The sequence below is a fragment of the Rhinolophus sinicus genome, chromosome 4, assembly GCF_057876585.1.
Source record: "Rhinolophus sinicus isolate RSI-liver-muscle chromosome 4, RSI-T2T, whole genome shotgun sequence".
NCBI classification, from domain to species: Eukaryota; Metazoa; Chordata; class Mammalia; order Chiroptera; family Rhinolophidae; genus Rhinolophus; species Rhinolophus sinicus.
The window spans coordinates 85368660-85396612 of record NC_142504.1 but is presented as its reverse complement, the minus strand read 5'-3'; the positions used below and the strand labels follow the sequence as shown (position 1 = coordinate 85396612).

Below are 27953 nucleotides of genomic sequence, written 5' to 3'. Positions count from 1 at the left end.
ATCTAACTCTCATTATGGGCTTAGAAGAAATGAGAAAAATTGGCATTAATTTGTGAGTTTCAAGGAAATCTTGAGGATTACAGTTCTCAGACCCAGCTATGATGCTAATATATCCATATTCTTTGTCTCAAGTTCTCATTTCTTACCCAATAATGCCCTTATTACAACTGTAACCTAGGCTTGGTCCTCAACAATATCTGCCATGCAACTATAAGAGACTGCGCTAAAGATGCCATCATGGATTTCTGATTCTTCATATATATATTTTTTCATTGAATGTTTAAAGCTTTTAACTTCTTTTTTTCCTTATGTGTGCTCTCTAGGGTCAGAAGAAGCCAAATTACTCCACAATCTTTATAATCACTATTGTTTCAATAGTAACTGTATGCCACAGTCATTTGCTGTCCTACAACCCTTGTCTTCCATTGCTCTCCATCCTCTGTTATCACCTGTAATAATTTGAAAATCATCAAGACACCACTTGCTATGGATTACCCATATTCCATTTCTCCCTGGAAAAGCATTTATTCCTGTACTCCCACAATATATGAGAAGCCAATCTCAGAATTTTATTTTGAGGGTCTGGTTTCTTGAGTCAATTATGGAATGAATTACAGTAACAAAGTCCAAGCAGGAAACAGATGGTACACACAAAGTAGGATAATTCTAGGAGAGTTTAATAAAGAAACTATTCACAAAGCTGTGGGTAAGTTGGAGGAAAACTACAAGTGATAGTAGAACTGTACCAAAAAACTATTATTATACAAGCTCTGGGCCCAAAGGAAAAAGAGGAGAGAGTAGTTCCAGGGACCCAGAAAAAAAGAGGCCTGTAGAGGGCTGGCTTGAGAGGAGTATTGATATTAAAAGTCCTTGTTCATTGTCTGATTAGAGTATTTCTGTTAAGGGATACTTCATCAACTATTTGGTTACTCTAAGATACAGTTTGTATAAAAATTAATCAGTGCAATGCTTAATTTTTTCTCTCTTCATTTATTAATTTAAAAATTTATTAAATTGGCTCTCTGGTATCTTCTAATGGTGGCCAATGAGTTTGTTCATGAATTTATTTCAGGTATTTCAATCCCACTTAGAAACTGATGCTCAAACTGACCAGTGAGAGCCTCCAGATTGGTTCCTGCATCCTTCTGACACATCCCTGTGAATCTTGGATTGCTTCCTTGCTTTCTGATATGTTGAGATGTTCCAGGTTCATACGAGTATTGTAAAATTCCTGTCCCAGACCTGTGACCACTCACTTTTTCAAGGAGATATGTTTCCTTCTCATGGTTAGTGGTGTTTTGAGACCACTGTCTGAGTGTAGAGGATGCTGACTGCTACTGCAATTATCATTGTTTCTCAGCCTTTTCAGAGGACAGAATTAGCATATATATATTTTTAAGTTCATATGGATACTTCCTATCAAAATCAGGACTATAGATTTTTATTTCACCTCTCTGATTTTACTTCTGTATTTTCTTTCTCCCATTCCCAAAATCCGAGTAATTAAAATAAGCCAGCATAGTTGATTTTTCTCATGAGATTCATCAACATAATAAGGATAGCAGTATCAATATCTCATGGGTACATTTAAAAGATACTTTGAGGACTTCCAGAAATCATTTTGGGGATGTTTCTGAACGAAGCTGAATATCCTGTCTGAGCAAGTGAGTGCAAGGCCATGATCTAGAAATTGTCAGATTGATGTGCCATAATTTTTACCCAAAATAGGCAGGCTATATATCCATTAGATATATTTTGGGCAAAGGGCCTTAACCAAACCTTATTTCTATGGGAAAATGAAAATTCTAAGCAAGCAATTTAAAAATATTTTTAAAGAGTAAAAAGAATTCATAATTGAACCCTTATTATAATTTTTATTTTCCTAACATATATCTCACATATGACAGACAACAGTATGATGGTTACCAGACGGATAGAGGAGTGGGGAAGGTAGAAAAGGGTAAAGGGGGTTAAATATACGGTCATGGCAGATTTGACTTTGGATGGTGAGCACACAATGCAATATGCAGATGATGTATTACAGAGTTGTACACTTGAAACCTATATAATTTTATTAACCAATGTCACCCCGATAAATTTAATAAAATAAAAATAAATAAATAAATAAATCAGCTAGGTAATATTTACTTCAAAAATATTAACGTTGGTATGCTATACCCTTTGTGTTCCTAATCGTATAATTCTACATCCAAAGTTAAATTATTGGTAGAATGAACAATAGCATTTTACTAGGTGGTAAGGAAAAAACGATTGACTCTGATCCCGGGAGAACACTAATGTGTCCCTTTAGAACTTACCCTAAACTTCAATGGTGACTATGATGTCAAAGCGGAAGATCATCAAGAGAAAAGGCGAGAGCACTGCCCAAGCCATCCCTGTCTAACAGGGCACCCACAAAAGAGAAGGCTCCTCTTTACCGAGGGGTATTTCTTTACAACGAATGGTGACGGGGACATTTCAGAATTTACTCTTATTTTTACCCCAGGATTTAGAGGAATTTTTCTATCATCTTCCAAAGCTGATATTTTCTATGTGTAACTTACAAATTTCTGTTCCTGTCTTTAAGGTACTAGCTCATTCCATTTTATTCAGCACTTTTCCCTATAGGACTGAAGGTTCAAAAGTAATTTACAAAGGACATGCGTAAATAAAAACATTCCCAGCCGTGTGACTGAAAGGTTACCTTGAAAATATTTGTCTTCATTTGGTCTCTTGAAAGACCATGTTTCCTTAACTTTATATCATGCTCTTTCTCCCACTCGCTAAATTTGGTCTCAGTCTGTATTAAGGGCTACATTACTGTCTGCTGACTTCCAGAGAAACTGCTAAGCACCAAGAAAGAATGCACTTAGCTGCTTTTAGACATGATCAACGGTTTGCTCATAAGAGCCTAAAAGGATCAGAAAGGGGTGGAGGAAGGATATGGAAAACCTCTAATAGATCACCACATGCCTTTTGAGCTTGTTTATACAGAGAAAGCACCAGTAATAGTGACTGATAGGTAATGTTCATAATTGATGTTGCTGTAATTCTAGATGGAGTATAATAGTATGTATATTTAATGTACAATATCTTTATAAAATTTATGTCACATCCTACTCTAATGCCCCTATAAACTGCTGCAAAGGAATAGAAGTAAATGACATTTGTGTTCTCTTTAATCTCTGTCTGGGGCATTAAATCTCTACCTATTTGTCTCTGTATTGGTTTGGGAGTAGCCCCAAAACCAAGTGGTATTAAATAAATAGGTATTAGCTAGAGACATTTAACAGATATATAAATATATACAAATCTAACTTACCCATTGTTTTTGGATAATATGCTTTACTGCGGGTAATAATAACAATAATGGCTACCATTTATAGGATGGGTATTATCTTATTTAATCCCTAAGGCAGGTATCTTCATTCTTGTTTTGTAGTTGAAGAAACTGGAGCCTGGGAAGACTAAGTAACCTGTCCAAAATTGTTCAGCTAGTAAGGAATTAGAACAAAGGTTCAAGTGCAGGTATATCTGGCCACAAAGACAAAACATGTGAAGAATATTCTTTATCGTCATCATCGTGTATGAAGTGTGATCAAAAAATAGGGTGACTGTTTAAATAAATAAAAAATTACAGTAAAAGACACACTGCCATTAATCACCCTCAAAATACTCCCCCTTGCTTCAAACACACTTATCCCATCATTCTTGCCACTTTCTGAAGCAGTTCTGGAAGTCCTCTTTTGTGATTGTCTTTAGCTGCGCTATCATAGCTGCCTCAATATCCTGAATCATTTTGACTTTGGGGAAGAGCCGGAAGTCACATGGTGCCAGATCTAATGAATAAGGTGGATGAGGACACACCATAATGTTTTTATTTGACAGAAATTGCCATATACCAGAAGCAATGCGTGACATGGAGCATGACTTAGTGCACACTTTAAAACACAGCTTCTTTCAATCACAGCTCACACCTGACTGACTGTACTGAACAAGTTGAAATTTGTCACAGACTGTTACTAAGGTTCAACGCACCGCTTCCCATATTGAAGATCTCTGCCTTTCCACTGGCTGGCACTCTGCAGCAGCGTTCACCGTATTTTGTGATCACAACAGAAAGGCTACGTGTCACACATTGCTTCTGCTATACGACACTTTCTGTCAAATAAAAACATTATGGTGTGTTCTCATCCACCTTATTCATTGGATCTGGCACTGTGCAACTTCTGGCTCTTCGTCAAAGTCAAAATGGTTCAGGACACGGAGGCAGCCATGACAGCACAACTAAAGACAATCACGAAAGAGGACTTCCAGAACTGCTTCAGAAAGTGGCAAGAATGATGGGATAAGTGTGTTCAAAGCGAGGGGGAGTATTTTGAGGGAGATTAGGGCAATGTGTCTTTTACTGTAATAATTTTTTTATTTAAACATTCATCATATTGTTTGATCACACCTTGTACATTAATGTTCACTATCAGCCTTGAATTTGCCTTCAATTCTCTCATAGATTCTAAGCATCTAGAGGACAGATTTGTAGACTAAGTATCACATCCAGGAATGCTCTGGACAACTGATGGGGGATTATTTAGTATAAGGGGGCATAATCCCTGCTTTCTAGGTGCTTGGATACTAGGAGGAATACTCTTTCCTAGAGGTGAACATGTCTGAAGTAAAAACAATGGTGTACATTCTGAGGTAAACAGTTTCATCCTAAAAGGACTCCAGTGACAAATAAGTAACATTCTATTTGCAATATGATGTGCTTTCAGAGGCTGTGGGGGGGCGGGCGGAGGGGGGGTGTAATGTGTGGACTTCATTATGAGTTCAGTTTGGTTTGGGGTAGTGTGGTTAGGTGAAAGGAGATCATGGGTTAGTCCCACCTTCTTCACTTACTGAATGCCTAGTCTAGGACGACTGGGTTAATCTCTCTGCCCTTTGTTAAAAGGGATCAATCATACATATTTCATAACTATGAGAACCAAAGGGAAAACTTCTTTAAATTGCCTTGTGCAGAGTCTAAAACAGTAGATGTTCAACAAGTTTTGGCACTTCATTTTGACTCTCTCAAAATCCAATTTAAGAAAGATTTACTGAGCCATCTATGACATATCATGCAGCAACTGCAAAAAAAGATTTTAAAAGTGATTAAGATACAATCCTCCATAAACTATTCTAGAATGAGGTCAGATGTGTAAATAGCTCCCTGCAATGTGATTCTAAAACTGCTATCTTAACAGAATGGACAAAATTGGAACACAGAGAAAGAAATAGTTAATTCTTTCCTTGGGATGTCAGAAATCTCTTGCAGAAATTGTAGAATTTCAACCTATATTTGAGGGTAAGGAAAGAAATGATATGAATTTGTAGTTTTCAGTGCAGGTAAGGTTACATAATATTGATCTGTATGACATCTATCCATTTATTCATTCAAACATTTATTGAAAACCTAATATGCCATCCACTGTTACAGTATACTAGGGTCACAAAAATGAGAAGACATGGTACTTTGTTCAAGGAGCTTACAGTGTAGTGATTGATATAGGAGTATAGTTTCCATTTTTCTTCTGAAATTTCCCATCACTTATTCTTCTGAAAAGTATTAATGATACTTTATAATACTGGGCATATTTTTTTAAATGGTCACTGAGGCCATAACTCAGATCAATAATAAAATACAATAGAACTTCTACCAACATTGCCAATTTTTTCACAATAATTTATGTCACAAAGAAAAACAGTCACCTTGTAAATTTCCATTGTCTTTTTTTTTTTTCTTCCTCCCTCTATAAAATTAAGATTTCAGATCAGGTTGCCTTTGTGCTTCAATTGTACAACCTAGATATACAAACACGTACAAGATTTGGCTGCCTTTAAAGAATTTAAAATTCAGTGAGGGTATGAAATAATCTATCTGATAGATCACAGCAAAATTCCACCCCAAGATTTATCTTCCATAAAAACTTAAGTGGAAAATAATAGAAAGCAAAGTAGAATTTATTAAATTGTTCTTTTAGTGTACTTGCAGAATATTTCTATCCTAATTTCTAGAGGCACACAAGAAAACCAAACTAAGTGTTGGATTCATTGCCTGCTTTGGGTATCTTGACGTGCTACTGTGTAAACTAAGTCCCTGTTTGCTTGGAACTGTTGGAGAAAGGCATCTTGTATTTCTCACAAAGAAATTTTATACCAAAGAGGCAAAGGAGATTAAGACAATAAACCAATTGGAATGGCATAAGAAGCCTGACACTCTTCTACAATAAGACAGCTCTCCTGTTTTTCAGACCAGATTATACTTTTTGAAAATCCAGCTATACATTGTCTTAAAGAGACACTCCTAAAATATAATGGCACAGAAATATATAAAGAAAAATAATAGAAAAGATATATAGCCAAATACCACCCAAAAGAAAGTTGGTGTAGGATATAAATATCAGAGAAAATAGAATAAGACAAATAGAGATGAAGACAGACAACATAATAGTAAAAGGAGAGAGCCACCAAAAAAATAAATAAATCATAAACTACTATGAGCTGACAAAAAAGATGAAGTTGCAACTAGAAATGATAAATCCACAATCATAGTAGGCAATTTTAACAGAGCTGTATCAGAAACAGACATAGCAAACAAACAAAAGAATGTAGAATAGAAAAGATTTCAACAGTAAATTAATAATAGTGGACAAATAGATGGGTATAACAGCCTGCTCTGAACAAATAGAATATATACATTTTCAAGTATATGACTAATATGAAAAGGTCAAATGCTTTATTGAATTATTGTCATCTTTCCTCTAGATGTAGGATTTGCTTTTGGACATTACACCAACCCAGTAGCAACACTTAATTTAACAAAATTCTGAAAGCACAAAGTAGATTTCATCAGGATTTTATATTTCTTAAATTAAATAAGCCTGAAATAAGTATTCTTATCCTCTGCATACCACTTCCTGATTTGATCTGAACTGGTGACACTTTTGAGGGCAGAATAATGGGATGTAAATTGATATGATGTCATTTGACTTCCTCAATGTCTTTGAGTAAATACAAACAATATTGGATGATTCTATATTAAAATAAAATTCAAAAAAACAACTTTCTAGACTCTGAAACAATTTTGAAGTTGATACTTTCTTCCACTATTAAAAATTTTAAATGTTTTAATATTAAATATGCATTCCCAGAGAGTTCAATTCCTTCCTTCTGGCTGAGTATCACTGTACTAAAAGATGCACCCCTAATAACATGAGAAGCAATTGAAAACTTTATTACCTTTCCTTATAGACAGTATAGATCATATAACCTAGACTAAATGAAATGGAAAGACCTTGGAAAAGACACACAGTACCAATATTGAAATTGTCTAGGAATGGTCATAATTTATTCTTCTTAAAGATGTCCAAGGAGGAGAATTTGGCAATGTGTTTCATGGTCTATACAGAGATTTACCTTCATGGTAGAATGTCATGGTAGAATTCCTTCTTATAAGACTCTTCAAATGTTATGCTATTACAAATACATTTCTGGGTTTAATATATTTGTGCATAAAACTTGTTTTCTGTAGTTAATTTATTTAGAGCAGTTTCTCCAAAAGTGAATTGCTGGGTAGACATTTCAAGCCCCATTGAAAATAGCCAAATGCATAAATAAAGATTATACCAATTTACATTCCCACCAACAACATATGAGAAAACCCATTTCATCATATCGTTGAGAACCAGATTGCTCTTGTAATCCACCCAGGTACTAGCATTTTGCAGGAATTGGTGTTTTCATCTCCCTTTCTTCAGATGATTTGGAGAGTACAAAGCCTGCTAGCGTTGTTACCAAGAATTAGTGGTGGGCTGAAGAAGGGCAAATAGTCTGCTTCCTAATTCTACATCATTTCGAGCTGTGTGATCTGCCACATATTTCAGTTTATTTAACAAATCTTTGTTTATCTCTTACTATGTTCTAGGATCTGTTTTAGATTCTAGGGAGCAAAAACATTAATACACACTGTTGCTTTCAAGGCAGTTACAGTTAGAGCTGAACTGTTTATCTATATAGCATATAGCACAAGTTGAAGGCAATCTCTACACTGTCTTATTATAAATAATTCTAGGGAAATATCTTCTAAACTATCTCTATTGCTGATGTTATTTCTAAATCACTATTTTAACAAATATTTGTTAGCACCTGTCGTATGTGAGGCACTAACGTGGAAGATGCAATGGGTACGTAAAAATATACAAGACATTTAGGTGTGTCTATAGGGAGATAAATGTCCACAGGTCTCTAGTGTTTCTGCACGTATTGTGAGCAGAGGCATTGACAGCCTGGATTATCTTTTCAAGGATGTTTGCAGAGTGAACAGCCTTAGAAGGTAGAAATAATATCTCTCTGTTGAGCAGAGGCCAGTTTTAGCAAGATCTGGTATAATAAAAATACCATCTCCCTCTGACGAACAGATTTACTTGTTAAAGATTTGGTTCCCTAATCTCAGCATTTCTTGGCTATAACACAAACCCACTAGGTGTGCAGCATCCACCTGGGCCACTCTGAATCACCCCGTGGGTCTTGGAGGACAAGGAGAACTGATGTAAACATGAGGTTCATGCTGCTCGATGTGCTAAGACTAATACATCCTTTGTCTCTGATCCAGAAGTCTCCTGTCTTCTGCCAGCATCCATGAAACGATGGCAACTAGCTTGTAAGCTTGAAAGTAGGTAACATCTTAGACCTTCACAGTTCTTGAAATGCCATCAAGAAATTTACTCTTTAATAAGAAATTTAAGAAAAGCTCACAGATAACCATGATATGTTATTATATTTGTGGTAATAGTTACCCAAAATACTATAGACAGGGACAAAATTGATTCTGACCAAGAGGCAGTTTCACGTAGGAAATTAAGGGAAGGAACTTGAATGGGAAAAAGAAAGCATGAAAAATTATACTACTATTTCTATTTCTCTGTCCACTCTTTTTGGTATTTTCTAGTGAGTCCTCTTCCCCCAAGATTCTGTGATTTTTCCACTTCTCTTTGAAATCTATGCCCTTCCTTGGGAAATTTTATCCATTCATATGACTTCACCTACGAAATACGCAACTTTGTCCCTAATGTCTTTCCAAGCTCATTTCTAATTGTCTACTTCACATCTGGGTATTTTACAGGCGACTCAAATATTACATATACAAAATTGAACCCATTCTCTCTCTTCCTCTGATATACTCACTAGTCTCTTCCTCCCCCTAACTGTTAAAGGAGTAATCACCCCCAGAGCCTGAAACAAGATATCCATAAGGAATTCTCCTTACTAGGCAGGCATGTCATCAAAGCAAAGAAAGTCCATTTAATATTATCAGCCTGATATAAAACTATGCTGCTAGAATCTGTTAAATGCTGATACTGTCAATAAAGACTTGCTTTGACCTAGGAGCTGTCTTGTCTCTTCAAAGGGACTTTGCTTTATCTCCACTCTGATCAGTTGACTGGATACTTCAAAGTTCTTATTGGTTTCTCATGACTGTCCCTGTGCACTACCCTGCTTCTCCAAAAATAAGACCTAGCCGGACAATCACCTCTGGTGCATCTTTTGGAGCAAATATTAATTTTTAGAAAAATTAATAGAAATTTATATAGAAATTTAAGACTGGGTCTTATAGAAAAATAAGACCGGGTCTTATATTAATTTTTGCTCCAAAAGACTCATTAGCACTGATTGTCTGGCTAGGTCTTATTTTCGGGGAAACACAATACTATATGCTTACTCAAACTGGATTCTATGGTTAGATCTGCTTGGTGTCCAGTGGATTCATGATCATTTTGGAAAAGTTGCTTCATCCCATGAAGTGAATTAATAAACAGTTCTGAGGATTTTACCTCTTTAATAAATATCTTCTGTCTGCCCCTTTATTTACTCCTCTGGGAATATACTGGTTCAACTCTTGATCACCTATCACCAGCTTCTTCTACTGCTTCTTACTTATCCTTTGTCTCTTCAGTTTTAACCTCTTCAAATATATCTTGTATACTTTTTCTAAAATATACTTTTCAAAATTCGATCATGACTAACAAATTCCCTGCTTAAGACCCTGGTGGCTTCCATCACTAATACATAGGTCGTTTGTTATAAGTCCTTTAAGATAAAGTTCAATTTCCTTCATAGGACAGACAAATTTCTCCATGTTCTGAATCCTGTCTTACCCTCCAGCCTCGTCTCAGCCACTCCCTACCTCAAATCTCAAGATACAACAAAGCCAAACCGACTACAGTTCTTCCCATACAATATATTGCTTCTTGCCTCCATGCTATTTCTTACACTGTTCCTTTGCCCTAGTGTTCAATTCCTAGTCCTCTTTCCATGTTCTGTCTTGACTTGGCAAATTTGTTCTATTGCACGCTTCTCTACTTGGTCATTTCCTCAAAGAAATCTATAATGCTTTCACGCAATTCCTTGCCAAGTAAGAGGCTCCCTTTGTAGTCTTAAAATACCACCATATAGCTCTAACCCTTATTACACCGGATTGTAATTACATTTATTTACTGTGTTTCCGGCTCTCCCACTAGATTAAGACACTTGAGAGCAAGAACTCATCTTTCCATCCCTATTAGCTTTAATGGTGCCTGGCACATGGTATTCAATAAATATTTATTAAATGAGTGGATAAATAGATGGATGGATGAACAAAGAGTAGGAGATGAGCTATGAACATTTATTTAGCAATTAATCAGGGTACATTTAAATTTAACTGAATGGAAAAATAGACCATAGTATGATGTTCTTTTGAAAGGGCATTAGTTACTATGATAAAAATATCAACACTAGGATAGATTTAGTTACTGCTACAATAATTATTCTCCTGCTAACCTCCTAATAAGTTAGACATGTAATAATTAGTCAATATTTTCAAATTTGTAGATTTAGAATCTTTTTAAATGTTAAATGTAAAACATTTATAACACTAGAGTACATAAACAGCAAAATTTATATTAATATTGCATATTTTTGTTTTTCCTCCTTCTTTTCAGTGAATTCATTCCCATTATATTCATACCAAAAAAATATAACAAATGACTTGAGTCCTTGGAAAAGACTGATGCCACTAAGTTCAGGTGTGACTCTGATGAACATGATAAGAAAGGAAGAAGAAACTACAGAGACTAGATGATATTGAATGATAAAATATTTGGAAAAAATAGGTAAGACTTTAAGTTGTTGCTATAAATGTAGTAGTGAAAAAAATCTGAGATACGCAAAGAATGCAAGATAAATGTATTTCAAAAAAGAATTTGGATTGGAGTTTGGAAAGGAAAACAGAGCTATTTTTCACAAGGAAAGTTAGAACCTCTGACGAAACTTGTGTAGAGTTTACATAATCATTCTAATGGTGTCATCTTTCACTACATTAGCTTGAATAGTTTAGAGCAAAGTAGAACCCCATGGTCTTCCCTGCCTCCCAGGACTACTCCCCAGTGCCTATTTAAACGTAGTGTGATATCGAGGGTAGATCAACTTAAGCTAGATATGTATTCTTAGATATAATGATGAGAATTTTTAAAAAGTAAAGGAATTTTTTTTTATGTGTAGTAAAGTCAAGAAAGGGAAAAGTTACAAACTTAGGATCATTTTGTGGAGGAAATACAAATGCAGATCTAGAACAGAAGCATAAAAACATTATCTTCATAATTGTATGCATAAATCTCTCCCCCCACCACTATTTCTTATCTTAACATATGATAGCCTCTTGCTGTATTCCAGTATTTTGTCTGGTAATTTTCTCATTAAATTAGGCAACCCCAAATATCTTCCATTAAAAAATAATTTTCTACTTATAGGTGTTGTTACTAAATTTAGGGAGAATGTTTTACCCAGGTTCATGCATCTATTATTAAATATTCTTGCCCATTCATGGAATCACACGGACTAATTGCTAACTACACTTAGTTTTTGTTACGTCTTTAAACTTGGTCAAATAATTTCAAAAGCATTTGTATAATTATTTAAAAAGAAAAGATAATGTAGAATCTTTAGTTTCCAAGCTGTGGAAGTGAAAAATCACACATTTCTGGAAAGTAAATTGGCAGTATGTATCAAAAGCCTTTTTAAATGTTCATATTTTATAATATAGAAATTCTGCACATACGAATTTGTATTGTGGGGAAATCATGTATATGCCAAGGGATTTACCTACAGAGTCATAAAGGCAATATTAATAGACAAAATATACAGAATAAAAATGCCAAATCATAGAATTGGAAAATTATGTTATGTTCACATAATGGAATACTACATAGTCATTTTAAAAATCACATTTTGATTTTAATTGACATTCAATATTTTTCTATAGTCATGAGATGTAAAGTACACCATCCCTATGGGCAATAGTATTGTAAGAGCTATGTATGGGGTCAGATAGGTAGTAGCTGGGGTATTCACTTTGTGAGGTACCTAATCGCTATGTTGTTTTGTGCACCTGAAACTAATAATGAAAAAGATTTTAAAAATCACATTTCGGAACATACAGAAGGTGCCCAAAAAAATGTATACACATTTTAAGAAAGGAAAAAACTGTAATAAAATTACACTGATGGTAACCACCTTGAGCACCTCTTGTCATTGCAGAAGTCAAACATGACTTGTATTCATCTTTAGTTATCGGTATATATTGAGTAATACAATTTTAATACAGTTTTTTCTGGAGTGGCCAGTTAGCTCAGTTGGTTAGAGCGCGGTGCTAATAACACCAAGGTTGCAGGTTTGATTCCCACATGGGCCACTGTGAGCTGCGTCCTCCTTAAAAAAGAAAAGAAAAGAAAAAGAGCTTAATACAGTTTTTTTTCTTTCTTAAAATGTATGTACATTTTTTTGGAACCCTCCGGATATCAACATGGGGAAATGTTCACAATATATTGTTAAGTAAGAAAAATACACTACAAAATTATATTGTAGGTTAACCCAAATTAAATAGACCCATACACAAATATACAATAAAGATGGAAGAATACACACTGAATATCAAGAGAGATAAATAGTTAACTCAAGATGATGGGATTATAGGACATAATTTTTCCTCGTTGGATTTTTCTATATTTTAAACATTTTATAAAATAGAACATGTTGATAAAATAGACACCATTTGGAGGAAATTTTAAATATATTTGTGAGGTGGGGGAAAGGCATAAACTCTTTAAGAAGTGGGTTTGAGGTACATAGAAAGTGGACGAGAGAAATTAAGTATGATCTTGAGCAATTCTAAGTAAATTAACACTCTCTAGCTTCATAGACCAGGAACCTGAACGACTACAGTGGTCAGGGAGGAAAAATACTAACAGTTCGGACCAGGGTATTCAGTCAGGTGTCCAGGAGAGGTGCCCAGCATACACACAATCTTCCCGTCTTTCTCTTTTCACTGCTTACCACAAAGAGGGGCAGAAACATAACACGATGGCCTTTCTTTAGAGGATTTGTCAGCAGGGAGCTGACATCTCATTATCTTTCTAGGGAAAGACGGAACAGTGGAAGCTATCTATAACTGCCTCGGACACTAAAACTCCTTTGAAGCTTCAAATCATCAGAAAGTCAACAACAAACTTGTATACACCCTGCAAAGATTTTTGGCACTAATAAATATTTAATAATATTAATTATTATTTTGGCACTAATAAAAACAAAATGAAAGATTTTCTACCTGGGCTATCACTTTAAATAGATAAATGTATTAAGAAAAATCTAAATGATGTCATGAACCATAGATTCTTCTAGGTGGAAAGAACCTTAACTTATCTACTTCATAAGTGATATAGCCAATTGAGCTATTTCTTTAACCAATACTTTAAATGTATCATTAAGACAATGTATAACATTATGTACAATGAATAATTAGTAATTAGTTAGTGATGGTGCTTTATTTTAGTAAAGAATTTCTTGAAACTGCAGAATTATATAGCTAACGTAGTCTCACTTAACCACTTCTTTGCAGGACCTTGCACATAATTTTTGAAATCATACCAGACCCAGGACCACTACTCATTGCCAGCAGCGTCTCAAACTGAGGCTGTGTGCTTGGTTGGGAGGACACACCATCTTCCAAAAAAATAGCTTCTTTATAAAAACCCAAACCTATAAAGTTATACACATATATACATATACATGATAATGATTTTGGTAAGTTCAATAATTAAATTATCGTTTGCCTTTTGATTTCTGATTATTCTTGAATTTTAGAAGCTCCTACAACTTCAGCCACAACGTTCCCTGCTTTGCTGAATTGTAAATGCTCAATGCACCATAGGAACTATTATTTAAAATACTGGTTTTAGCACTGTAGGTTGTATTATAGACTGTGAAATAAAATTAGTAGGTCATGATTAACATTAAGAAAATTAAACAAAAGAATAGATTAAAAGATGAGGATGCAGTACACATTACAAGTACAGAAAAATATAATTTTGTAAAGCTTTTATTACAGTAATATATATATATGTGTGTGCGCGTGCGTGTGTGTGTATGTGTGTACTGGGTTGCAATATGATACGTATTTTTAAATGGGGATATGTTGTGTATTGTTTTGAAAAACTAATTTTACATCCCATAAAATCCTATTTCCAACTTGGGATATTTTTCCTTCATATTTCTATATTGTGATTTTTGCATTATCCAATGATCTAACTAAGACACATCCTATATCAAAAGCAAGAAAGGGAGAGACAACAAAGTACATTTCTGAATATGTTTTTAAATCCTTCCATACAATATATGCTTCTTTGTGGTACTTCATTTATCCATTCTCTCTGTTTCTCCATAGATAGAGAGGAAGAGGGGGAGGGGGAGGGGAGGGGGAGGGAGATAGGTAGACTCTTCTATGTGCCTGGTGCTGCGGATGTAAAGATAACAAAGCAAGCCCCTCTGAGGGTAAAGTCCTAGTAGGGGGGACTATAAATAAGCTAACAAACAACAAACTAGCAATACGTTAACAGTTTTAATAAGTGTAACCAATAGTCTAGAGGTATATCTCCAGTTCAGTGACAAAAGTGCAGATCTTGATTTCAATGAAATTCAAATTTGCAAATGAATGAAAAGAATTGGGAGCCAGTCTAATAGTAAACATTGTTGTATGGGATTGGAACCTTAAAAATCTTGAAAATTTCTAGACTTCATGAACATTAATAGTTTACAATCAAGAGATGCAGTGACCTACGAAATAATAGAGTGAGAGGATGAGTTAGCCCATTGGTTACTTAATTCAACAAACATTAATCGATCACTTTCCATGTGCCAGGCATGGTAACAGGAGCCAGAGAAACAAAGGTGAATAAAATACACTTTTGGTGGCCACAGTTATTTGCTGTCTAGTACGGAAAGCTAACATAAGAACAGATAACAAATCATAGTACAACTAGTACAATTAAAAGGGGGAGGCCAGGTGTAATGGTGACACAGGAAAAGGAGTGTTCAGCTGAGGATACATTCCCTGAAGATACACAGCACTTTAGGAAATGCAAGTAGTGGGAGCTGAAATAGGAGCTTCACAGAAAAAGAAAGGCAGAAAGACATTCCAAGCCGAGAGAACCACCTCTTGAAGGGCACGAGTGAGCATGGCATGTTTGGGCAACTACAAGGAGGTACTACTACTAGTTTCTAGGGTGTACAATAAAACTGAAGTTGGGGAGTCAGACCCAGCCACATAAAGAAAGACCCTTTTATGCAGAAGGCTTTGTACTTTATTCCACATATAATGAGTATACAGATACTGTGTGAAGTTTTAGCCATAGCGTGATTTTTAAGTTAATTCTGGCAACAGTGGAAATTAACTGAAAAGAAAAAGAGCTTAGAGACCTAGAAAACAGCTAGGACTGTGTACTTTGACATCACACTTAACCACTAGCACATTATGTGACCCGGGGCACTCTGATATGAGGAAACCCAACATGTAATATTTTTATCTTGCAAAGCTGATAATGAAGAGAATTAACACGTTCCGAAGGTAGAAACAGTAGTTTCACAGTTAGGAAGCAGTGATATGTCCCTCATCTGAGTCCTATAGTATCATAAGTCTGATTCACCCTTGGGCTTATCAACATTGTTAGATCAGCCTATGAAGGGTCATCACGGGCACTTCCAGGGTCTGCTGAGTAGCAGGGCTGGATTACTGTGGAATAAGTTAACCTTCCATGGACTCTAGGTTTGGGGACTGAGGTCTCACAGCTAGGAGCCGGCACCTGGGTTTGCCATTTGAGGAATGTTCCTCTCTACCCCTTGCCTGATATAACTACTCTTGCAAAATCTAATGATTATCTCACAGCTACATTTGTCTCTTCATCTTTTCACTAAATTTTGCCCCTTAAAGCCAATACTTCTTTTAATAATAGCAAATTCTACCAAAGCACCTTCTATGTATCAGGCACTATTCTAAGTGCTCAACATATATCGAATGATTTGATTCTCCTATCAGCCCTATGAGATGAGAACTATTACTGTTTTAGTTCAGGCTGCTATAACAGAACACCATAGAGTAGGTGGCTTATAAGCAACAGATATTTAGTTTTCACAGTTCTAGAGGCTGGGAAGTCCAAGATGAAGGTAGATTCTGTATCTGGTTAAGAGCCTACTTCCTAGTTCATAGACCTAATCAGTTCCCAAGGGCCCCACCCTTAAATGCCATTACATTAGGGACTAGGATTCAACATAAGAATTAAAGGCAGGGGGAAGTGGGAGGGGAAGGAGCGGGGGAGGATGGCAAAAAAATACAGTCTCTAGCAATTGTCCTCATTTTTCAGAGGAGGAAACAGCAAGTTGGCCAAGATTAGAAATTGAAGCAGAGCTACCAAACAAACCCAAGCCATCTGGCTCTGGAGTAAATATTTTTAATCACCATAATATGCTGCCACTCACAAATCTCAATTTATAAAGGTACCCAGTAGGAACAAGGACCAGTACATTGAATCTTGCTTTACAGAAAACTTTAGTTGAATGCTCGTTTTTCATGAACTGCAAAATCCTACAAGTTTTGCCGTTGCATCCAGTTGTTATGCTTTCATATACATGGTTTGCAACGGTATAACAATCTTGAGAAACACACCTCCTCACATTATGTTTGGAAGTATAGTTCAGCCAAACTGAAAAATTACTGTTCTTTTTTTTTTTTTTAACAGTTTAACCAAACTCTAACAATTAAGATCTTTCTGTAAGAATTCCGCCAGAACTTGAGACTTAAATAAAAATTTGTAGCCCATTCAAATTTCTTCCCTTTCATATTCAAGGTTGAAATGAAATCTTTTCTGCAAGGTCAGCAATAAGAGCAAATTTAATGTACGTCCTTCATTGATTAAAAAAAAAATGTTCGTTGAATCAATCTTTTTATTTTTATCTTGTCTTTAGGTCATAAGTCACCAATACTTTTGTGAGAGAACTACTTCTATTCCCCTTAGCTTTTAAAGATATAAACAGTAGCAGCAAGTTATTTTTTAAAAAATCAATCTACCATATAAGGTTTTAGGATCTACTTTCTGATTGAAGGACCCCTGACCCTGCCCATTCTTAAATGTTTCCTATATTGTTTTTGGAGTCTGAGCTTTATTTAAAGAAACGATGAATCATTTAGATAGAAAAAGTATTAGCTGGCACTAAGCTCCTTATGGTTTTTAAAATTCTTCTCTAGGTGAGTAAATCTCAGAACTTTACAGACCTATGATTCTAAATAAAATATATACTAAAATATTTCTCAACTTTTTTCAAGACTTTTTCAAAACATTAACGTGAATGATACAGAGGTCAAAACTTTCAGCAAAAGAATTTTGTGAAAATTATCTCCAATGCTTCCAAGTGAGAGAACAAGAAAGGTGGATGTAGAAGATTCTCTGTGGTTTCCTTCAATTGCTAAAGGAGTGGTTTATTCATTGGCATAGACCTAAGTCAGCCCACTAAAAGGTAGCAGGGTGCTTTCAAATCCCCTGGGTGGGGGTGGGGGAAGCAGGTGTTTTTTCTGCCTTATCAAGCACTGAACACTGAATACATGTTGAAAAACAGGAAGATGTGATACGCAACAATTTCACCTGGCAAACACTCACCTCTGCCAGTGTAAAATAATGATAAAAAAAAGTTAGCACACAAAAGTAAGGCTGTGCCTAAGGAAACGGAAATCGCACAGCCACCTTTACATTCTGAGCTCTGCCGGCAGTCAGCAGGCCACGTTCAATATTGAGGGAAAGAGAATGATTTATCCTGGAAATCAAGCCGTGGATTTGAATCCCAGTACGGCCATCTACAAATTGTGTAATCTTACCAAACTACCTAATGGCTTGGTACGCGTATGTAGTAAACGAGAATTATCCCAACCTTTAAGATTGGAAGAGAACTGAGTGAAAGAAGCATGTGAAAAAAGCTGGCCTCCGCTGGCTTCCGGTAACCTAATTTGCCCTTTTCCTTGGCATGTCTATGGCAGTTGGTGGGCTCATCCCCCGCGGTCTCCAGCAGCTTGTTCATACAGTAGGTACTAAACAGGACAATCACCATTATTCATCATCCTTCTTGTAGGAACTTCGACCTTTTTCATTCGGCCTAGCAGCCCAAGTCTAGACTGGTAGGGTTCACTTCCAGCTCCATTTGTTGAGTGGTAGGGTTGGGGAGAAACGCCAAGGAGTGTTCCACGCCTGCCTTTCCAACCTCTCAAGAGGTGAACACCCAATGGTGTGTCTTTGGTGCCTGGTATTACCAAGCACCAGGGCCAGGACGGGCGGGAGGAGGGGAGGATGCCTGACACCAAGACTAAGAAAGATTCCAAAGCTCGGGGGCCCCGCTGCTCCTGGGCTCGGGGAAGGGCCCTGGGCAAGGCAGGAAGGAGTCTGGGCGCGCAGTGGACCCGGCGAGGCTGCAGGGCGCCCGAGCGGTCGGACGGGGGAGCGAGAGCTAAAGCTTACGGAGCGCGCCGGGCCGAGGCGCCCGCGGCCGAGGCCGGGAAGCCGACGCCGAGCCGAGCCCGCCCGGCCGCGGGAGGCGGAGGCGGAGCGGGAGGCGGAGCGGGCGGCGCCGGGGAGGCGGGGGCGGAGGCGTTGCCTCCCGGAGCCGCGCAAGCGTTGCTCGCACCTTGTTGATTAGTCAGTGCTGGGAGCGCTGCTATGGCGTTTCTCAGACCCGCGGCTCCTCCTCACACGCTCGAGGCGGAGGGAAGGAGGGGTAAGAGGAGGAGGAGGCGAGCCGGCGGCCGCCGCAGCTGCAGACCCGGGGCCAGAGGAGGAGGCGGAGCGGGAGTCGCCGCAGCCACCCCGGCCGCCGCCGCCCGCCGCCGCGGGGCTGCTGCGAGTCCTCTCGGGGCTTGAGGGCACGCGGGGCGCCGCAGCCATGCCCCGCAGCGGCAGCTGAGCCCGGCGCGGGCCCCCTCCCTCTGTGCAGCCTCAGCCGCCGCGCCCCCCGGCTGCCCGCGGCCAAAGTGCCCGGCGCCTCCCGCGCGTCCCAGACCTCCAGCGCGAGCAGCGGCGGCCGCCGAAGCGCGGGTGGTGCCGGCGGGAGCGCGGGGCAGGAGGAGGCGGGGAAGATGGACCCGGCGCCCTCGCTGGGCTGCAGCCTCAAGGATGTGAAGTGGAGCTCGGTGGCCGTTCCGCTTGACCTGCTGGTCAGCACTTACCGGCTGCCCCAGATCGCGCGGCTGGACAGCGGTGAGTCCCGGCCCGACCGCCGGCGCAGGGCAGACGGGCGCGGACCGCAGTGTGGGTGCCCGGGAGGGTGGGTCCGGGTGGGGAGTGGGCTGCCCGCCCCCCAGCACTGGAGTTGGCCGGAGCGGCTGCCGCAGCCCTGGCGCGGCGCTCTCAACTCCCCCCAGCAGCAGCAAGAGATGTGGAAATCGGAGCCCTTGCCGTATAATTAAAAAAGACGTCTTAAAAAAAAACCAACATAGGGGAAACCTCTGCAGATCCTAATCTTGGAGGCGAGCTGTCCCTCCCACCCGCCTGCAGGAATTACTCAACCTGGGAAACCCTGAAGAGTTATCTTAGGCAACATTCTTACAAAATAATTGTGCTTTGGGTGGCATCTACCACCACCACCCCCGCCCCCTCAAGAAGCAGCAAATTTAAGAGGAAAAGCTCCTGGTGACTGATGAAAGGGATCACATTTCTCAGAGACCTTTTATTACAGCTTGTCTGTTTTGTTTACCCGAACTGAAAGTAATTTAGGGCTGTGTGTAGAAAATGTTTTTAGCAGAAGTGATGGTATGCTTCAGGTTAATTATTAGCTTAGCGCGTTTCCAGCCTGGAAAAAATTTAAGTCACCAAAACCTATATTGACTTAGAACCTGAGCTCAGAACTAATACTTGTAGGTACTTCCTGAAACTGACCACCAGAAACTAACCAAACGTCCCCCAGCTGTTTGTTCTGCAGTGTGACATCTGCAAACAAGTAGATAGATGGGCGTACGGTACTATCAAGCAAGCAGACACCTTTCAGTTTGAGAGTTGTGACATGTAAGGTGGTACTTTAGGTGTGTTTTGTCTTCTCTGTGTTTTCACAATAACTTCAGTTGATTTTGGCTTCATATGATTTCCGACTGTTTGCAGAAAGAAGCTTGCTTTTAGGGCTTCTGGAAACACCTGGGCCCAGGCTGGCAGGCAGACAGGCAGATAGAGCTATTGGTCAGGCAGGCCAAGTCAGAAGAGCACTGAGCAGAAAGATGTCATTTCAAGTCACAAGGACTTACTTGGGTTACTTCTTTTCTAGAGTACAAGAGTGTGTAACGTGAGATGAATAAATGTCCAAAGGCATTTTTATTCTGTTTCTTATCTGTGAGGTTAGATTAGCCCTTCAAAATACTGATGTGAAAAGTAAATGCAGGAATGTTCATGAAAACTAGAAAACAATCTTGGTATGCTTGTTAGTCTTGTTTGGGTGGTGGTGGTAGTGGTGGGTATTGGGAATAAACTAGGAGTTTTAAAACTAGTAATGAAGTGCAGATGAATCCAGGAAAAGACAGGTGATGTTTTGAGGCATTTCTGCTTAGAGGGTGGGAAAATGTTTTGTGCTTTAAATATGCATCTGCAGATCTGAATCTGTGTGTATGTATTTGTGTGTATTCAGAGTGTTTCATTTCCTTTTTCACTGTGCAAAATTGTGTTCACCTTTGCCGACCTATCATCTCTGCACCCTCCACCAAAACTTCTTAGCTAGGCAGAGCATGGGTGGCGTAAAAGTCACTTAAAAGCGTCATTAAACTGAAAGTTTAAAGAGGCTGAATATCAGTTGCAGACATAACTTTCAGCTTTGTTACCCACTTTCCTATCCCTGCCATTCATAAAAAGGGTCTGAATCAGCAGTGTGCTCATCCCACACTTCTTTTTAAAATTAGGACGTGGGTAGCAAGTCTTAACACTGTGTCCTTTCAAGCTGTGGAATGGATTTTGATCACTATGTGTAATTCCAATTCTTTATTGTAGATTTTCTCTTATTACCACTTGAAAATCACAGTGGCACACACAGATTTGGAATCAAAGCCAAAGACTGCTTTAAACCTTGCTTCTGTCACTTAACAATCCCATCGTATTTAAATACCTTTTTTTTTAAGCTGCATAATATCCAATGGCATGGCTATACCATGTATTATAGTCCTCTATGGAGATCAGCAAGCTGCTTTATTTTTTACTATTATAAGTTGTGATATGATTAACACTCTTGTACATAAATTGGTTAGTTTGAATATATTCCTGCCTTGCTGAATAAGCATGTGTATTCTTTGTAAGTCCTTGATACATACACATTGTCAAATTGATTTGTTTGGAGACTAAAGGTGGTACTCATTTATACTAATATGAGAATTGTGGGAGTACCATTCTCCCACAGCCTTACAGCATTAAATATCTTAAAAACAAACACAAACAAAAAACTTGGCTAGTTTGATGGAGGGAAGTATTAGATTACCAGTTAAATTTGGATAGATGTTAAAAGAGTCGATCATAGATGTCACACTTATTTTTAAACGTGTTTCACAGCAATGCTTATAACCTGTTAAGGACATGCCACCATATATATATATATATATATATATATATATATATATATATATATATATATATGCTGTATGTGAAACCTCAGGTTTCATGCAGCCCTCATCCTGTGTTGGTCCTTTTGCCAGTTTTAGTACTGCAGGTACATTTTACACACACACACCCTATACTTAGACATGAAAGGTAGTCATTTTCCAAATCACTTGTTTTAAAAGAGACTAGAAAGAAATTGAAAAACATGCCACTAGTTGACATTTTGCCAAGAGAAAACTATAGGCTAATTTTAAGAAATCATTAAAGAACAGTAAACATCTAATTTCAGAACTGTTGGTTATTGAATGTCTACTGTGTGTGGGCACATTTCTACATGCTTGGGGTATATTGCCTCAAATCCTCAGCAACCCCGCTCTAAGAACTTTGAGAACTGAGATTCAGAGAAATTGAATGGCATCCTTGGTAAATGGTGGCGTGGGATTTCCAGCTGGCTTTCCGACTCTAAAGACAAACCTTTTATCTCAAAGTGTACTACCTCCTCAAACTAAATGGGAGTAGGTTTAGAGTAGGTCTAACATCTGCTCTAAATAGCCCCACTGTCTCTCTGAGAGCCCGAGGACCGGAAAGTCAATATTTTTAAAAGAGTGGAGACACCGAATTAAGTGCTGGCCTCATCCATCATATGTAGACAACTTTCTGCTTCCCAAAGGAGTGGCTGAAAAGAGGTAAGGGGCAGCAGGATGATGCCTCAGTGCATTCGCCATACTCAGAATACTAACTACACAGTAAGTTAACAACTCTCCAATTCGTTGCATTGTTCCTGTCACTGGTGAAATGCCAGTTAGATAGATGCATTCAACATTACATCCCCATTGGTGAAATTTGTCATCTTATGGTAAGATAAATACAAAATTAGTGAGCTTTTATGGGTATTGCCTCACGAATCTTTCTGGAGAACTTAAGGAAAAGTACTCTAGCAATTTTTAGGAGTGAGATATATCTCCTCAGCTAAAATCGAACCCCAGTCAGCAATGCAATTACGATCAGATATTTAAACTGATCTCCAATCTTAGAAAATGTTTGCTTTAGAACCACGTTCAACAAATGTCTTTCTGACCAAAGAGAGGTTGGAGAGAACGCTGATCCCCATCCCGTCTCCAACCCATTGTCACTCAAAACGGGGTAGGTGGGAAGTTGTTCATTCTATGTCTCTTCAGCGTTTCGTCTTGGAAAGTCTGAAGGTTTCATCTGGAGCAGTGAGTGTTCTTCCAACTCTTTTGTTCCTGTTGCTCCTAAAGGATTCTGTAAAACTCTGTACCGTCAGCTAATTCCTAAAAGTTTTCATCCTAAATTAAAATAATTGCAAGGATGTAACTTTTCAGCATATTATACATATTGACCTTGTAAGTGAAATTGTTACATCTATAAAAAGCTCTAATAGTATCTACATTTGATTCTCAGTACAATTCATTTTTAAAAATACATGAATAAGTCCTTCAGCAGTTAAAAATTTTACACCTTTCCTTTGTCTCCTTAAATTTATATTTCCATTTTCCTTCCCCCTACAGAATTCTATCCCAATGCAATATATTTTTATGTTTAAAAGTGTCTAATCTATCACTCTGATATACTTTCTGTAACAACAACAAAAAATGTATATAAATTGAAACCCAGTAGTTTGGATTTCTTTTGACCAAAAGTCTCTGGTATCTAAATATTTCAGTTTGTTTTAAAACAAAGAACTGGAAATTACCTGATTTACAAGAGGAGTTGTTACCCAAATCCGGAAGACTTTCGCTGTTCCACATTAGCATTTGTATTTGTTCCTTTGTTTGTCACCCTGAGCTCTTTACCCCCTGGCAGTTTAGGAAGATCTGGGGAAGGTTATGCAAATGCATGACTTTTGTTAGGTGTGTGAAGGGTTGTTGTGAACCGGAGATGTGGAAGGCCAGCTTCCGTTCACGGTGGGATGGAGTCCCTCCTTCACAGTCCTGCTCCAGACAGATCGATTTGTAGACAAGACAACACTTGGAAGTTAGGGATCTGGAAATTGCTTCCCTTACAGGTGTGATGGTGAACCCCTTGAGACATGTTGGCTTTACTCCAGACATGTACCCCACTTCCAAGAATGCTAGTCTGGAGCAGTGAAAGATTTGTTTTTGGTCCTGTTTGCTGAAAGGAAAAGAAGACCAAGGCTGTGTGGACTCACAGGGAGAGAGAAAAAAGATGGTAGGAGTTGGAGGCAGCTGTTTAGATAGATCAGCAACGATCTCTCCTTTCTAGCTGCGTGGAGGAGTCAGAGCTGATTCTAAGCCCCAGCTGTGTTAGGACTGGGGGATCTTTGGTCCTTGTGTTTTGTGCTGTGGTCCTTTAACTTTACCATTTAAGTGCCTGGAGGTCTGAAGGAGCCGGAAGCATGGATACTCAGATCAAAGAGAGGCTCCGAGTGGCTGCAAATGTCAAAGGTGTTTCTAGATCCATGTTTTATCTTTGAAATTAATGTAAGTTCTTAAAATCTACTCCATGATTGATGTTATTTTATATATATATGTTTTTTTCTAAAGTAACACAGTGTAAATCTTGCTCCAGGAAGATGTGCTATGCTTGTGTGTGTCTTCATTTCCCCTGACAGTCTGTACTGTGAGGGTACATAAGCCCCAGGTGTGAGAGACAGTAGTTTAAAGGATCCTGGATTTGGAGCCTAGAGACCTCTGTTCTGTTACCACTATTGCCATTTCATAGCAGGTCATCTTCGTCAGTTCTCTTACTCCCTTTGATTTGTGGTTTTCTCTTGCAGAAGAAACGGACAAATATTATACTTGCCCATGTATCTCAGGCGGCTGATATTTCAGCCCCTACTATGTGGCAAACCCTGTTATAGGTATTGGGACTGCAGCACTGAACAAATAAGACAAAACCTCTGTCCTCATGGAGCTTACATTCTTGTGTATCTACCTATTATGAATATTAAATGCAATAATATGTGTGAAATACATGTGCATTGCAAAACAATATACACATACAAGACTGGAATAGTGAAGGTGCAGACCCACTGCCAGGGGTGGAGTGGGCTTCACAGTATATCATTTAGGGAACAAAAGTCAACTGATAATAGATTTTATTACTATCCTATAGATAAAGAAACTGAGGGAAATGCTGTAGGTGACTCTAACCTATTTCTTTGTTACTGATCTAGTAATCCACAGGTTATAAAAAGGTGGTGTAAGGTCTTTATCAGGGAGAAATTGTTAGGAATTAACTCACCCAAGATTAAGGAAGAAGTTGAAAGGAACTTTTAACTTAATCCTGAATCACGTGTGAGTCTGACTAAATGCTAGCAAGACACTTGAATCTATTTTCAGCCTGTACTCATTGCTACGTTTACTGAGTCTATGGTGATTTTGTGAGCACCTATACTTACATAACTGTTAGCAGAAAGGAAGTACTTAGTACAACGTTTAACACATTGTACTGGGTGATGAAGAAAGTCTCTTGAATATTCTTTTAGATCCCATATACTTTTACTTTCCTCTAGTTATCACATATTCTAATTGGCTATGCCTAAAAATTCCAACAACAACAAAATAATAATAGGAGAGGACCTTGCAGAGGAGAGAGGACACTGATAAACATTTAGACCCACAAGACAAAATTTGGACATAGCTCCTTCAATGCTTTTGCTTTTCAAGTAAGATGACTGTTTCGAAAGTCTTAAATGAGTATCCACATGGCCAGTAAAAATTTTAAGACGCTTGGTTCATCTGTAAAAGGAAAACTGGTTTGACCATTGTGATGGACTGCGTCACAGTTTAAAGGGAGAGTATTTTGATCTCTTTTGCTCATTGGGCCACCTTATTGAAATAGCAAGTTTTAGTAGACCAGCTTATAAAGTCGTTTATTTTGGTTTGAGATTCCTGAGGTATCTGTCTTTTCACTTACTGAGCTACAGTTCTAGGAAAACTCATAAACTGCTTTCTCATCTTCAGCAGGACTATTAATCTTAAGAACACCAGCTATTATATTCAACTTGAAAAACAACTTTTATTCCTGGTTTATGTACTATTTTGTCATATTTGACAAAGTATACAATAGCTGCTAAGATATTTTATTATGTAGGATGCACTTGATTTAATAAATGAATGAGCTAATCTCAGTATTAAAAATTTTAAGGTCCAAAATCTCTATATTACTAAAGCTATCTATGACCTCTGCAAGTCTGAAATAGAATTTCACCTTTGTTTCAGTTGAGATAGTCATTATATTCTTAAATATGTAAATTGGAACTGAGATGGTAGATCCTAAAATTAGCAATAGGAAAAATAGAGACTACGCAGTGGACCATCATGATGAAATAACGATTCTTAGGGTCATTAGTTACCAAGTTTAAATTTTTTTCTATAAATTACAACTCAGTTTTGGATTTTTTTTCTTCTTGCTAGTTTTTTTTCCATTCGGAAATTAAGACGCCTCCTTTATGTATGACATGTAACTATGTCATTGAATTTTTAATCTTATATGGACTAGAATGCTGTAAGTCTTTGGAACTAGTCAACTCTTACCACAATAAAGAAAAGGCCTGATTGGATAGTCAGCTAACCATTTATCCATTGTCCTCATCTTCTCAGGGTACCAGGGATTTTACTTCTAAGCAAAGCAAGCCACTTGGTTTAAATAGTGTCACAAAACTACAACTGCTAATTTGGTACAGTTGTCATCTTCCTAGAATAGCCCCAAGATTGACTTGAAACCATAGTGTCTTAATCCCAGACAATGAGTTTCCTTTTATGCCACTGCAGGAGTATTACATAGTGGTAAAAGAAGGATGGAACAATATTCCCGAGCCCTTTTCCAGTTTTGCGGATGAATTACTTTATAATTATAAGGCAAGTCACTCATTAATTCTGCAAATTCATAAACTTAGTTTAAAGTGTTTAAATACCTCTTGGGCTTTGATGGCTTAATAAATACCTAATTACTGAATTCAAAATGCAATATGAAATCTTACAATTATGAAAATATTTGTTATTCAGGTTAATATTTAACATCTACAGTAAGTTATGATGAGGCCTGGTTATAGCTTGGAAGGCAGAGTAATTGTGAGCGGTGTTTATGTATTTATCCCTGGGGAAATTTAAAATAAGGGATGTACTCATTAGAGAAACTTTTCCTTGGTTAGCTGTTTTTTTGTTTTTTAAAGATGACAGTTTTCTCGATATCAGACTTGAAGATGTTAGAAATGACAATTTGCTCTTGATTACTAGTTCACGCTGACAGTATTTTCCTTCAAGCAGGGAACTAGATTCGAATATCAAAAGTAACCAGAAAAGGGTAAATGTTTACTTTTCTGTTTTTAAACATATCTGTTACCTTGTAGGTAATTGGGAAGCACTGGTTATAACAGATTCTGTCATCCGTCCAGAAAAAGGTTACGGAAATGCCTGGGGAAGCCCACTTGAATAACTGCAGGGCATCCATCTGTTCAGATGCTGTATTCCGGGATGGATACTCACTTTGAATTGCCTCTCTTCCTTTAGCAGCAATGGAAAGGAAAGGATGGTTGGAATCAAAGAACTGACATCTATTCCATTGTCACTCCTGGTCATCAATAGCTTATGTGCCAGGATCTTCCATTTTAGTCTGTTTCAGGTTAACATTTAAAATAATGCAAGATCCATTTTTTCACCTTGGACTACTGACCCACAAAATCAAACAAGCACCACACCCAAGTTAAAAACAACTTAATTAGAAATGTCTAGAGAGACAGAGCTCTAGAAGGTTCAGAATACCTACTTAAAAATAAGTAAGTAACATAAAGCTTTATGCAGATATTCTGCTGTTATTTTTTTCCTGTTTATTTTTGTCCCATCTTTTTTGTCAGTTAAGAGGAAGGGAGCCACTGAGTCGAGAGGACCAGAAGAAATAATCCCGAGCTCATCATGGCCAGGTACATCAGTGAAGGTTAATTTCAGTGGTGCATAACAAGAC

General features: G+C 37.9%; 1 protein-coding gene across 2 annotated transcripts in view; it reads left to right on the top strand.

Annotated features, from left to right (window-relative positions):
* The first annotated feature begins 19050 nt into the window (after positions 1-19050).
* The window catches only part of GAREM1 (GRB2 associated regulator of MAPK1 subtype 1), a 190502-nt gene continuing 181599 nt past the window's right edge, over positions 19051-27953 (top strand). The window contains exon 1 of one of the 2 annotated variants that reach the window (XM_019714080.3): positions 19051-19637. In XM_019714080.3, coding sequence (XP_019569639.3) covers positions 19517-19637 — 121 coding nt within the window. In that variant the 5' untranslated portion in view covers positions 19051-19516. The remainder of the gene's footprint in view (positions 19638-27953) is intronic. The other variant, XM_019714081.3, reaches the window with a different exon arrangement.